The sequence below is a fragment of the Carcharhinus amblyrhynchos genome, chromosome 1 (assembly GCF_965287045.1).
Source record: "Carcharhinus amblyrhynchos chromosome 1, sCarAmb.v2.hapA, whole genome shotgun sequence".
Taxonomy (NCBI): domain Eukaryota; kingdom Metazoa; phylum Chordata; class Chondrichthyes; order Carcharhiniformes; family Carcharhinidae; genus Carcharhinus; species Carcharhinus amblyrhynchos.
Genome location: NC_137324.1, coordinates 28,418,691 through 28,433,720, shown reverse-complemented (window position 1 = coordinate 28,433,720; position 15,030 = coordinate 28,418,691). Strand labels below are relative to the sequence as shown.

Sequence of the window (15,030 nt, the reverse complement as noted above, 5' to 3'; positions counted from 1 at the left end):
CTACAGAAAGAGGCCATTCATCCCTTCAAGTCACCACCGATTCTCTAACAGAGTAACTTACTCAGGTCCTCTTCCCCAACCCTATCCCTCAGAACCATCAGAAAAAAATGTTACAGCCTGGCTTCCATTATCTTATTCTTCAGGCGGCACAGTGGTTAGCACAGTGGTTAGCACTGCTGCCTCAAGCACCAAGGATCAGGGTTCAACTCCCAGCTTGGGTCACTGTCTGTGTGGAGTCTGCACGTTCTCCCCATATCTGCGTGGGTTTCCTCCCACATTCTGAAAGGTGTGATGGTTAGATGAATTGGCCATGCTAAATTCTCCCCCAGTGTATCCAAACAGGTGCTGGAGTGTGGTGACTAGGATAATTTCACAGTAACTTCATTGCAGTGTTAATGTAAGCCTTACTTGTGACACAAATAAATAAACTTTAACACTTCACCCACTTTTTATTGATACCTGGGGTAGAATTCCATAGCTGTCAGTTATCACCCTCTGACACATCCACCTCTCCCAACAGGTGAGTGCCTTGACATTGAAGCCTGGATTTTCAGTTGCTCTTACTTGAATGCTGCTGTAGCCCATTTGCTTTAATTGGGTCACCACTGGCACTGAGCTTTGCCAATTGGAAGACCTTGGTTTTGAATTCTTGTACCCTAACCAACCATCTGACCTGATCCCATCTGCCCCTCGAGGGGCTGCTGTTTTGAGTAACAGTCCTGGATGATTTTCATTCCTCAATGCAGGCCTGAGCCTTGCTTGAAATCAACTAACTTGGCACAAACCAAGAACTGAGTAAGGCACCGACTGGGAGATTTGTATACTGAGCAGGTGACATGGCTGAAGATCTTTTTGATAACACTGCCTTGTTACGGAGTCTCAGCCGGTGGCACCCAACTTTGTGTGTTACAATGTTGTGAGTAGAGGTTCCACTTCAGAGAGCTGAACACAAGCTCTCGGCAGAGACCACACAGAGAATGCTGCACTATTGGAGTTGCCTTCTTTCTCATGAGAGAAATAAGGACACAGAAGCCCCTCCTCCCACCCCCCGCTCCGTGTCCTGGTCAATATTTAATCACTAAAACAGAGTATCTGGTCATTAACACATTGCTGTTTGTAGGAGCTTATCAAGTGTAAATTCACCATCCCATTTCCTACATTACAACAGTCGCAACACTTCAATGGCTGTAAAAGTTTTGGCACGTCCAGTAGGCATGAAAGATCGTACGTAAACGCCAGACTTTCTTTCTCTGATGACCGACATTGTAGAAGTTGATCTAGGACTGCATGATTCAAGAAGGCAGCGCACTACCACTTTCTCAAGGGCAACTAGGGATGGGCAATAAATGCTGGCCAGCCAGTGCCCCATGAATGAATAGCTTTGATACTTCATACAACATCTGGATTTCACTGATGACTATGGATCAGTGAATAGTAAATTCAATTTTTAAAATATGTCAACAAAAGTTGACTATAACCTTCAGAAAGAGCAATAAATCAGCTTTAAATTAAAGCAATCCTTTCACCCCTTATTTAATATTTAATATTCTCCATGCAGTAAACAGGTTAACCTTGAGGCTTGTTTGAATGCACAATAACATCTTACTAAAGGTGATCTTATTTCAATCCCTAATCAATACGAGATACAAAGCTACTGACTCTTCAGCAATTTATTATCCAATCCCTAAAGAGTTTTACAATTGGATTTTCTATAATTGCCTTTAAGTGTATTAGAAATCATTGTTATTACAGACAAAAGTAATTAGGGATTTTTTTTCAATAATAATAAATTGTTATAATTTAAAGCCACTACTTTCATCTTTTATTCCAATCTTTAAGTACCTCTCAGGTTCAGAGGGTTAGAAAAAGTCCATTCCTTCACAAACCATATATTGTTTCTCTGTTATGGTCTCATTTCATCCATTTAATGTCCCGTGGGGTAGTTCTGAATAAATACTCCCAGCTTCCCCAAGGTAATCAAGCTAAACTCCAGATTATTCATTCAGCTCAGTCACTCAATCCCAATGGACTGCTGCCTTCCACAGCCACTGCCCTCCCACCCATCCTCAATCTTCTCAGGAGTTTCCTCCTCCTATAGCCCCAGCATTGTTCACATCTCAATATTTCTCCAGCCCCTTTTTAAAGGAATTCACAGTGGCTGCTGTGTTTTTCAGAAGTTTGTTTTTCTTGCCTTGCCTCTGCCAGGATCACGTGCTCACTGGTCTCCAGACAGAGGTTAAGGTTGACTTGAGCTTGAGATTTCAGTCTTTGGGAGCAATTTGGACTTTGGGCGTAAATATCAGATGTCAATGACTAAACCACCCATTTCACATCTCTTTTAATTAAGCAGCAGCAAGCCATTTACTCCAGAAAATCTCATTCAACAAAATAAGAATGTGTGGTGGATCTCAGGTGCAACCCTATAGTCTATCATCAAGTACCTCCCCCTTGTAAGCCCAGAGGATGCAACTTCCATTCTGTACTCAGACCAAAGAACAGTACAGCACAGGATCAGGCTCTTTGGCACCAAACCTGCATTGACACACAACGCCTTTCTAAAGGCCTTCTTCCTCTATGTGGTCCGCGTTCCTCTATTCCCTACCTATTCATGTATTTTTTTCTATTGTATCTGCTTCTATCACCTTCTATGGCAGAACATTCCAGGTACTTACCACCCTCCGTAAAAAAAAACTTGCCTCTCACGTCTCCTTTAAACTTTCACCCTGTTACCTTAAACCTATGTCCCCTAGTAATTGACACTTCCACCCTGGAAAAGGACCCTGACTATCCATTCCATCCACGCCTCTCATAATTTTATAAACTTCTATCAGGTGGGCCCTGAGCCTCTGATGTTCAAGTGAAAACAAACCAAATTTGTTCCGATAGCTCATATTGTCAAGACCAGGCAACATCCTGGTAAACCTTTTCTGTGCCTTGTACCCTTGTACGTCTCAGCGAGGTGCTACAAAAAACCTCAGCACCTCTGGTTTTAAGAAATCAATCACAGTTCCCTATTCTGATTATTATAAATTCATCCCTCCTGAAGTTTCAGAATGGACCAGCTGAAGACAGCGTTGAGCAAGGCTGTGATGTTTTCCTCGGTAAGATTCAGGACCAGCTTGGTGAAGTACTGTAGGCCAATCAGCACCAGTCAAACCATAGCCCAATGAGGGAGTCAATGCCTCAAGGAAGGATGGCTGAGTAAACAAAGAATCTTACTTCATCACATTCTAAGGGTATCCCCAGAGCACTTCACCATCAATGGGTTTCTCCCGCCCTATAAAGACATAGACACTGCAGCTAATCCGTGCATAGGATCCCAGTAGCAGCAATGGATGAATTACTAGCCCATGTGTTTTTGGGCCAGTGGTGATAAAGGGCAAGCTGTTCTTATGACAGTGTCATATGATCAGTTTTGCCCACCTGAACAGGGAGGTGAGACCTTATCTGAAATGACAGCGTTTCTTAAGAAACAACAGGCTACGGTTCAGGAGTGTCAACCTGGGCAATGCCCTCAAGGCTGGGACATGAGCTTGAAACCATCACCTCTAACTGACGCATTATCAATATCACATTGTGGCTTCAGCCTGTATTTGTGAAGAGTCATCTTACCGAGTACATCCAGCTGGTAGGTGTGGCTAATGCTGCCATATTTGTTCTCAACTACACATGTGTAATTGCCACGGTCTGACGGAACTACACTCTCCATCACCAAACTCCACTGCTGGTGTCGCAACTAGAGGAAGAAATCAAATAGAAGATAGTGACCAGTTTTATTCCAGGGCTCTACTTCCTGCTGGCATTAGAATACGAGCCTTAAGATGCCTTTCCAGGAGTAGCAGGAACAGAAATGATCCCTGGCCAGGTCACCCACTGGCGAATCAGCTGACTGCCGATTGGTACCGCATTGGGTGAAATGCTGTGCAGCTCACAATGCTGATGCAGACTGGCTTCTCCCCCCACCCACAGGTAACACTTGGAAAAGACCTGTTTATTCCCACCCTTTGTTTCTTGTCTGTCAGCCAGTTTTCTATCCATCTCAATTCACTACCCCCCAATCCCACCTGCTTTAATTTCACACACCAATCTCTCATTTGGGACCTTGTCTAATGGAAGTCTAATGGGATGAGACTACAATGGGATGATGGAAGAGTTGGCTAAGGTAGACTGGGAGCAAAAACTTTATGGTGGGAGAACTGAGGACTTTCAAAGCAATTATTCAAAACTTTAGGATCATTTGGACTCAAAACATCAGTTCTTTTCTCTCCTTACAGATGCTGCCAGGCCTGCTGAGATTTTCCAGCATTTTTTCTTTTGGTTTTGGTTTCCAGCATAGGAGCAGCATAGTGGCGAGGGAGGGCATGGTGGCACACTGATTAGCACTGCTGCCTCACAGTGCCAGGGACCCGGGTTCGATTCTCAGCTTAGGTCGCTGTACGAGTGGAGATTGCACATTCTCCCCGTGTCTGCACGGGTTTCCTCCGGGTGTTCTGCTTTCCTCCCACAGTCTGAAAGGCATGCTGGTTAGGTGCATTTACCCAATCAGGTGACATGGGGAAGTTCACAGTAACTTCATTGCAGTGTTAATGTAAGCCTTATTTGTGACTAATAAATAAACTTTAACTTTAATTTGCTTTTATACATCACTCTCCATCTTGATGAAGAATTCTATCTTAATATGGGCACTCATCCCCAAGGGGTCTCACACAACTAGACTGCCAATGACGCCTTTCTCATTACACAATACCCAGTGTAGGATGGCCCGTTTGCTGTTGGTTCCTGATTGTATTGTTCCAGAAAACCATCCTGTAACCATTCCAGGAATTCCTCTTGTTAATAATCTGATTTGCCTAATCTATATGCAGATTAAAATCACCCATAAATACAGCTGTTCCTTTGTCAGCCTTGTCTTTAACTTGTTGTTTAATGTCATTTCCAACATGAATACTACAGTTTGGGGTTTGTACACAACTCCCACTATCCCATTGGTGTTTATCAGCTTTACCCATACAGATTCCCCACCTTTGGAGCTAATGTCTTTCCTCACTGTTGCGTTAATTTCCTCTTTAATCAGCAATACAACTCCACCACTATTCCCCTTTTTATCTGTCCTTCATAAGTATTAAATACCCCTGGATGTTCACTTCCCAGTCCCGGTCACTCTGCAACCATGTCTCCGTAATCTGGCTATATCATACCCATTTACATCTATCTGTGCATTTAATTCATCCACTTTATTGAAATGCTCCACGCGTTATGGCACAAAGCCCTAACTTAAGGCTTGTCCTTTTGACTTTCCTTGTCCCATGTCCAATATTTTTTACTGTGGCCCTGTTTGATTCTTGCCCTTGGTTTCACTACCACTTTCCTTATTCCCTTTCTGTCTTTTGTTCTTATCCTTGTTTTTCCCTCCTCTGGCTCCTTGCATAGTTCCCATCCTCCTGCCATTTTAGTTTAAACCCCCCCCCCCCCCCAACAGCCACTTTAGCAAATACCCCATAGGACATCAGTCCCGGTCCTGCCCAGGTGTAACCCATCCAGTTTGTACTGGTCCCACCTCCCCCAGAACCAGTCCCAATATTCCAGCAATCTGAAACCTTACTCCTCACATCATTTCTTCAGCTACGTGTTTGCCTGATATATCTGCTCTGACTAGCACTTGTCCCTGGTAGTAGTCCTGAGATCACTATCTTACAACTTATTTCTGAAATCCCCATGTTCTGCTTTCAGGACCTCCATCCATTTTTTTTTAATCTAAGTGGTATGGACCAATGTGTGTCACAACCACAGGCTGTGGAAGACCTTATCTGATGTTTGTAAAGTAGTTGCTGCCCCATCACCAGCTGTATATGCTGATGGGCTCTGTCTGTGGCAGGCTGCCTTGCCTCTTCTGAAGCAGCTCCAATGTCTGGTTTCACCCTGGATACATCCCCTTACCCAGCCCACCAGTTGTGACAATCCTGCTGGCAACAGGCCCCAAGGCCAAGTTAAGAGCTGCAAAAGCATGAAGGTCATCACAAATCGTTTTGTTTAGAGGATTGCGCTGTGGGCCTGGAATGACCTAACTAATGTAATCCTTTGCCCTCTGGCACGGTTTGTCACATGAACAAACACGACCCTGCCAAGGAGTGGAGAGGCACTGCAGCCAGTTTAAAGTTGACAATCCAAGGCCATTTAGGAGTAACGACTCACCTTGATACCCCCAATGCGGTGTTCACCCTTAAACTCTTTGCCGTTCTTCAACCAGTGGATTGTTGGAGTAGGATTTCCAGCAGCTGGGCATCGGAAGCGAACAGTGTTTGCGGCTGGTACTGCATGAAGCCTTTTCTCCATCCGGTCGGGACGGGCCCAGTACGGAGCTCCTGAAAACACCAATAAATAAGAAAGGTGATGCTTTGTCTCACTGACTGACACAACACAGTAACACGGCTCCCAGTTATACTGCCCGCTCGGCTTGAATCTCAAAGAAGGTGCCGCTGAAGGCTTTCCTTGGCAGCCTTAATTCCCAGAGTCAACTACTCCAGCTCTCTCTCTCTCTCCCTCTCTCTCGAGTTCTACACTGTGTAAGCTATAACCCATCCTCAGATTTGCTACCTGCACTAAATCTCACACTGCCCTGGTTCTATGGAGGCATCCTTTGTCACCAGTGCATCGAATCCTTGGAGGCCTTGTCCCATTCAAACCTCTTTCAGCCGGAGATCTCACCCTTTGGTCCATTGACTCTGACCTCCCATGCACCCCACATCCTCTCTACTATCGGTGATAGAATCTTCAATCGCCTAAGTCCTATTCTCCCTAAATGTCTTATAACCTCCCATGCTTCAACCAAAAGGTCCCTCACAAGCCCATATTTGCTGTCATTCTGCTGGATTCTCCTCTATAAAGAACCATGAGTCATTCTGTACTTTAAAAGGTATTACAGAAATTACATTTTTTACTTTTCAAAACACTGTAGAGTTGCCACATTGATGCCTTGGAACGGGTATAGAAGGGATTTAGCAGAATGATAGCAAGTCCAAGGACCTTCAGTGAGACACTCTCAATATCTATCTATTCACTTGTATCTTTGGTCACTTCTCCTTGCTCCCCTACTTATGTTTGGGCATCATTCCTTCTCTCTGCTAAATATGATGGTGAAATAGAAGTGCAAGCTTATTGTTGCTTAAAATAGAGACTGCTTCACACTGCAAAACTTTCGTTCAATCACACTTCAGAAGCACAACTGTTGGACAGGACACTTAAAGGCACTCCTTAAAGCTTCTGACAGTTCCATTTGGAAATAATTTTCCAATTCTTATCCCGTATCAATGATCAAAACAGCCTAACTACAGCAGGGGAACTGCTGCACTGGGACCTGCAACATTAAAGAATGATTCTCAGAAAAAGCTTGGAACCAAATGATCGTTGTGGGTGTCTTGAGTGAGCAATTACAATGGAGAAAGAAAGTGATTGCTGACAGGAAGCACAATAGCTCCTAGCTCCAATCGGCCATCTGATCACGAACTAACAGAACAATAGGTTTCAAACAGTTTGGGTAGGGCTAACACATTAAGTGTTTAAAACAACTGGAACGTAGGATGGAATTTTACAGCCATGTCACAGTGAGGGGGTGGGTGGGGGGAAAGGTGGGCAGTGAAATGCAAAGGAGTCATCCAAAAAATTTCTCCCATAATCATATGTCACTGATTGTGATTCCCCTGTTATCAAATAACCTTGTATGTGGGAAGTGCTCGCAGCATTCGAATCACTTCTACATCATGCAGTGGAGATCCTCAGGAGACAGAGAGAAAAATTTGGAGATAGGAAAATGACCACATTTGCAGAGTGTGGACTCAGCCGATAACAAGGCTTGTGAATATTGTTTTAGGTAGCTTATTCAGATGGCATTAAAAATTCCATCCATATTCTGAGCTAATTGTGCGGAGTTCACTTCGTTGAGTTCAGGACAAGGAATAAGTGCGAACGCAGCTCAAAGAGACAAGCCTTTTAAAGCTAGACTCTGTCAAACAAAACATGCAGCAATGGTCACTGCAGTGGTTACATCTCTGGACAGCTAAATCTGCTCACATCCAGATTATAACCAGGAACATATTTGCATGTGATACAAACCTCCATTATGATATCATTGTGTGCAGGTTCTAATAACCTCATCAAGCTATATTGAACCTTTCCAAAGTTTTGTAGACTTTTAATAAACCATGAGCTTTTAAAACAAAGAAATAACTTAAATGACTCTACTCCGAAACGATTAATCCTTTCTCTGCCTCTATCCCCACACCAAATTGTTTGACTGAGCTTCTGCAGTCTCAATATCCAATTACACACTGCGTTTGCATTATTCGGCTTACAATTGTGGTGTGATCATCCTGAATATCATAATTGCTTGCTCCTGTGTCTCTATTAGTATGTGAAGGGTTGTTGGATGAGGAGAGAGGGTGGGATGTGGGGTGGGGGGAGGTGAAGATTCCTGTCTCACATCCCAGGCAACACTTCGCACACTGTTTTCCTGTCATATAACGCTGGGGTTCATCATTTCTCACCCAGCAATGGAACGGCAATGTTAAACTAATTTACTTTCCCAGCAGTGCAAGCTTAATCAAAGCTCTCTGCCACAGGCCAATGCTGGGTCACAGCAGTTCTCACCGTTAACCTTCACAAGAGAGTCGAACCAATAATGCAGGCCATTTATTTCCCTCTGGCACTTGGTAGATATTGGCTGACAGATTTGCAGTGAGGGTGATGTTTCTCCACAGACAGATATGGCCAAGAACATTGTCTTCCTGACCTCAAGGCTGACAAGAGAACTCATTGACTGCCAACTCGAAGTGATTTAATTTCACTGAACAAAACTATTTATGAGGCCGTGGGGAACAAGGTTATGGGCTGTGGGAAAAGACTACATCAGCCCTGAATCAGAGGTGTGCACATGTTTAATTGAGTGCTTACTGTAAGATTCATTTGCATGTGTCACAGAGGATTTGAAGATGAATTGTGGCAAACTGCCTAAAATAACTTATTGGGCCAATGATTATGACCCATGCTCCCAACTCAGTTGCTGCTTCCAAATTTCAATGTTTTGAATAAGAGAAACAGGCTGCTCAGAGATGCTGCTGCAATACCACTTCACTCATCGCATTGTGGACGCTTTCCCATAATACAGGTCATGTATAGTATTCCTGCTGCTGTGTGAAAGGAGTACTGTAGTGTTTTGGGATATCTGTGCATGCAAGAACATGTGGAATACTCAACAAGTTCTTCAAAATAAATGAGGCTAACTTAGCAAGATTTCTTCAAGTTATGCTTGTATCAACTTGAGACAAGTATTTTTTTCCAAAACACAACAACCATACTATCGAAGTAATTTCAAACATCAAATCCATTTCAGTTTTCTCTTGAAATCTCATGGTATGTTATTTTATCCCATTCTACATTACAAATTAATAGAATCTATGATTCTATTACAAAGCAGCTTGTTTTGTATCAATTTTCAGTGATTATGGTAGAATGGGCTTGAGTGCTGCATTCTGGTACCAGCCTTTCCCCAGCTTGCTTTGAATGCTGCAGAACTATCTTCGCAACCTCTCAGAAACGGAAACTAGAAGCAGGAGGAGGCCATTCAGCCCTTCAAGCCTGCTCCACCATTCATTTTGATCATGGCTGATCACTGAATTCAATATCCTGTCCCTGTCCACCCCAAAATACCCCTTGATCCCTTTAGCCCCAAGAACTATATCTAATTTCTTCTTGAAATCAGACGATACTTTGGCCTCAACTACATTCTCTGGTAGTGAATTCCACACATTCACCACCCTCTGGGTGAAGAGATTTCTCCTCACCTCAATTCTAAAAGGTTTACCTCTTATCCTCAATCATGACCCCTGGTCCCAGACTCCCCATCATTGGAAACATTCTTTCTGGATATAGCCTATCTAACCCTGTTAGCTTCTAAGAGATCCCCTCTCATTCTTCTAAACTCCAGTGAATATAATCCTAACTGACTTAGTCTCTCCTCATGACAGATTTGCCATCCCAGGAATCAGTCTGGTAAACTCTCACCATACTCCCTCTATAGCCAGGACATCCTTCCTCAGATAAGGACACCAAAACTGCACCCAATACTCCAAATGTGGCCTCACCAACGTCCTATACAATTGCAGCAAAATATCCCTATCCCTATTCAAATCCTCTCGTTATGGAGGCCAACATATCAACTGCCTACTGTACCTGCGACTGATGCACAAAAACTCCAAGGTCTCGCTGAGTTTCCAACTCTCTCAATTTACATTCATTCAGGTAATAATCTGTCTTCCTATTTTTTCTAAGTGGATAACCTCACATTTATCCACATTATACCGTATCTGTCATGCAGGTGCCCACACACTCAGCCTGTCCAAATCATACTGAAGGATCTCTGCATCCTTCTCACAGCTCACCCTCCCATCCAACTTTGTATCATCTGCAAATTTGGAGATAATGTATTCTGTTCCCTCTTCCAAATCATTAATATATAATGTGAACAGTTGAGATCCTAGCAGAATGCAGAAACCCATTAGTGACAGACTGCCAATCAGAAAAGGACTCATTTATACTAATTCTTGGCTTCCTTTCTGCTAACCAGCTTTCTATCCATCTCAAGACATTGTATGCAATCCTATGTGCTTTAAATTTACATAGCAGTCTGTTATGTGATCCCTTTATTGCCTCTGATTTGCCATGTTACTTATCCAACAGTTGGAATTGGATGAAAAGCTTTTTCCTCCAACTAAATACTGGGAAAACCAAAGGTCTCTGTCAGAAACTCTACTCCTTAAGCACTGGCTCCTTCCCTTTAGACATTCTCTGCAGCTGAACCAAACTGCTCCTCAGAACATTGGATCCAAGTTGTCATTGTGGCAACCCCTGCTCACAGTCATGTCATCTTATTTGACTCTGAGCTTAGCTTTGAACCCAGTATCTGCACCATCACAAAGACCTCCTCTTACTTCCATCTCTGATACATAGACCATTTCCAACCCTGCCTGGGCTCACTGGCTCCTGAAAACCTCAACAAAGGGTACAAGACCACTCAGTGTAGCAGCTACCTATAAATAAGAGCCACTATTCTGGATCCCATCTCCAGGCTTGCAGCTTTCTGTGTAACAGTGTTGATTAGCTCATGTTTCTAAACAACCACAAGTGATCTGTTAACTAGTTGTTGATTTGCTATTGCTACCAGATGTGGCAATCATTAAAATAGATAACAGAGAGACCAAGAGATGGCAATATAAGAATCAGTGTGTTTATAAATAATACGTGAAGCCTGCTCACTGCCAACTGAGTTGAAACCCTTTCTGACACAATTCTCTGAATTATTCCAGTGGATTCCACACATTCCCTTACAGTGATTTTCACACGTTGGGTCCACAGCCAAGTTTTCATCAGGAACCATTTACAGTGCACTCTGGTTTTCTAATTGCAAAAATTTCCTCTACCAGACCACTGAACTCTTACAGTGTAACTACTACAAACTTCAGGATTAAACAATGAAATGGACAAAGGCCAACCATGGAGGCTGGGGGTGATGCTGCTGAGAGCTGAGGCAGGGAACTGGGAGTTTGGGGTTATTAACAGTTGGGAGGACAGGCTGGAAGGGGACAAACTCTGGACAGTTAAGTATTATCGTAGAGTCACAGGAACCTGTGACCTGCTCCAGACATTTGTTACACTTTACATTCCTCCTGCACTTCATATCTCTGTGAAGAGGAATTTTTAAGCTATATTCACAAGTGTACAATTCTAGAGGCATGTTTCATGATTTCAGTTCATACCCAACTGCTTACATTCTTGACATAAATTGTAATGTAGAAAAGAGTGTGGCCAATTCAGGCACAGCAAGATCCCACAAATAGCAAAAGAAAACTGACCCTTCTTTGATGATATTGGCCAAGAAGTGGGAACGGCAGAAAGTACCCGGTTCTGGGATCTTTCATATCGGTGTTAAAAGCCAAAGAGGTGGCCAAAGAGTCAGCTTAAATAGGGCAAATAAATATTGTATTTGAAACAGAACAAAATTAAGACTAAAATTTGGCACAAATTGCTTCAGAGATGAAAATGAAACTGAATCAGACCCCAGCAGGAGGCACTGCAGAGAGGGGAGACTCTCTTTGATAATAGGACAGTAGACCCCTTCTATTAAGTCTATCTATGTGAGAGCGAGAAAGGTTAAAGATTACCCAGGTGCCATTTCGAGTGAAATCATTCCCTGGACATTCCATGAAATCCAAAATGTAAGAAATCTTCCTGAAGTTCACACTCTCACTGCACATGGCCACTCAGGAAAATCATTTCCCAAAATCTCTAGTAAAAAGGTTAAATAATTTGCCACAGCAACAGATGCAAAATTCTCAGAGCATCTGGCTGATGCATTTGTTACTAACTTCAACCCCATGGCAATGGTCATGTAGACAGTATACGTGTGTTCTGAGTGATGCTTTTCTATTGCTGAGATTGTGGCATATCAAAGTGTTCGAACCAGACACTACTAGATGATTATTCTGTATTACTCTCCCACCCTCCCTTTGCCTTGAACATACCCAGTTAAATAACACAGTTGATGGTTAGATATTCAATTTGATTAACAGGACTGGGACCTCATTTAACAAATTGGTGCTTACCACAAGTTGTGCAGTAGACAGAATCTGCACTAATTATGTAATTTGCTCAGCTGATGACTGTGAGTGCACAGCCAGATTTAATTAGAGATCAAATTGCCTCTCATAAAGGCATATTGCTCAGAGTCCACAAGGAGCTTGTGTAAACAGAGATATTTACCAAAAGTGAAGCATTGTTTTTATTTGACTTAAATGTGATTGCCAGAAAAACATAATTATCCTTCAGTTGAAGGAAAGTATTAAGCTTTTACCAGAGTTCCATTAACACTGACCCTGAGAGCACATTCTTCAATTGATGAGAGAGAATACAGGCGCAGAACAAGGAAACAAGTTAGAAGTTAACTATTCCTCTGACCATCCAAAAGATGAGCAGATACTAGGTGGATGACGGTGGCCAGTGCCAACAGTGGGGAAAATCCTGTACAGACACTGAAGCAAGTGTTTGGGAAGTCCATTATAAATGCCAAGGCATTTTCATTACAAGATATGTATTGTGATGTAACTGACAGCAGTGCCTGTGAAATGATGATAAAGCTGTTATGTAAGCGGACACAACATAAGTGGCCTCTCAGATGCCCAACCACTCCCTGCACCACATCCTCCTTCCCCAAAACATCACCCATTGCTGTAGTACTGCTAAGCCCCTAATCCACACCTTCATTGTCTCAAGTGTTGGCTTCCCCCTCTCCCCAAGTTCTTCTTGTCAGCCTTCTGTCTCCACAACTCATTCAGAATTCCTGACAGCTCCCACCTTCATCCAATCATCTACTATACTCCGATCAGTACAGTGTTACCAAGCTGAATTATCTCTATGGTCCACAAAACTAAATTCACAATCCTGATCCATGGACCCTACTGCAATGATTACCTGTCTCCAGTTATTTGTCCCACTAAACATCCTTCATTTATTAGACACAAAATTATTCCTTACTCGTTGGTTAAATAAATGGCCTACATCTGCTGGAACTCTCTATCCATAGTTATCTGCTTTACCATATTCCTCCCTGATTTTAACAACCTTCTAAGAATCATACCCTTCACCTATATCTTTGCTGCTCTTCCAATACCTCTTGGCCCCCCCTGCAGTTTGCGGGACACAATTTGCATTAATATGGCACTTTGCACGGTCTCCCAAAGTGCTGCACAACCAATTAACTACAATTAATATGTAGACACTATAGTAGCCAAATTGAGAACTGCCAGCTTCCAATAAAGCACAGACATTGATTGTTGATTTGCAAGCAGCTAGAAAAAACTTCCCATAGTCGAGCAGGTTAAATTTGTAAACAGCAGCAAAAATAACATGCACCTGAATGAAGATTACCATTAGGTCCCCTGCTTCCTTTTTATATATTTTATTTCTCATCAATGTTACAGCTTAAACCACCTCAACTCCACAACTGGAATTTGTTTTCCTACACGCACAATGGGAAATATTGATGTGCATTCAAATCAAGTCTAACAGGCTGAGGAATGGATGTTTTGTTGTGAGGACTGGATTTGTTTGGACTGGATTAGTGGTCGCCTTGCTTCCTAACGCAACAAATTGGCTCTAGTTTATACTAATCCCTTCTTTCAATGCCGATATCCTGTGACAGAGTCAGGGATGGCCACAAGGCAGATTTCTGTCTGGGATTAAACATTACGCAACAACAGCACATTTTCTACAAACTCTGCACTCAGTTACAGGCAGTGTGTTACGTTTCTGGCAACCTGTACAGACTAGGTCATCCTTAGCACTAAATGAGCAGAACTGTGCACCAAAGTACTCAGCATGTCTCTGCCTGCTGTACTGGCTGTGTAAATGTCATTCCCGCTGTGGTGTCTACATTAACATTGCAATGTATGCATCATGTACCATTTGGAAAGGGGTACGGCAAGTTGAAATTAAATGATGCAACATGTGCAACTAGCACATGGAACTCCTTTTCCACTACTAAAATGTAAAGAACATAGAGAGCACTGCTCAGATTTTGTTAGCTTGGATATGGCTCAACAAGCAACTGGCTACCTCAAGGGCAATATTTTTTTAAATTTTAGTTTGGATGTGCAATCAGGAAGAGCAGAAATATTCATCACGCTACCACATCACACCCGACAGCCGCTGGCAGCCATGACTGCCACCTTCCCCATTCTCCTCCCAGCACCCAACAACACTTACTTAAGGTTCTTACTTGCCAAGCCTGAAATTTGACATTGCAGAAGTAGTGATCTGTACGTAGAGGCTTCTGAGGCACTGGTTGAGCAATGTGAAGAGGCCCAATTTTGGTTTAACCTTGGGATTGCTGGTTCAGGTGTGCCACTGACCGATACATGGCCTTTTATGTATGACACTGAATCATAGAATCCCTACAGTGCAGAAGGAGGCCATTCAGCCCAT

At 42.9% G+C, this 15,030-nt stretch overlaps 1 protein-coding gene across 11 annotated transcripts in view; it reads right to left on the bottom strand.

Moving 5' to 3' along the window:
• LOC145351715 (fibroblast growth factor receptor 3-like) overlaps positions 1–15,030 on the bottom strand; it is a 170,276-nt gene that overhangs the window by 33,011 nt on the left and 122,235 nt on the right. For all 11 annotated transcript variants that reach the window (XM_080201408.1, XM_080201330.1, XM_080201671.1 and 8 more), the window contains exons 10-11: positions 6,193–6,362; positions 3,613–3,736 (exon numbers count right to left, since the gene is read on the bottom strand). In XM_080201408.1, coding sequence (XP_080057534.1) covers positions 3,613–3,736; positions 6,193–6,362 — 294 coding nt within the window. The remainder of the gene's footprint in view (positions 1–3,612; positions 3,737–6,192; positions 6,363–15,030) is intronic.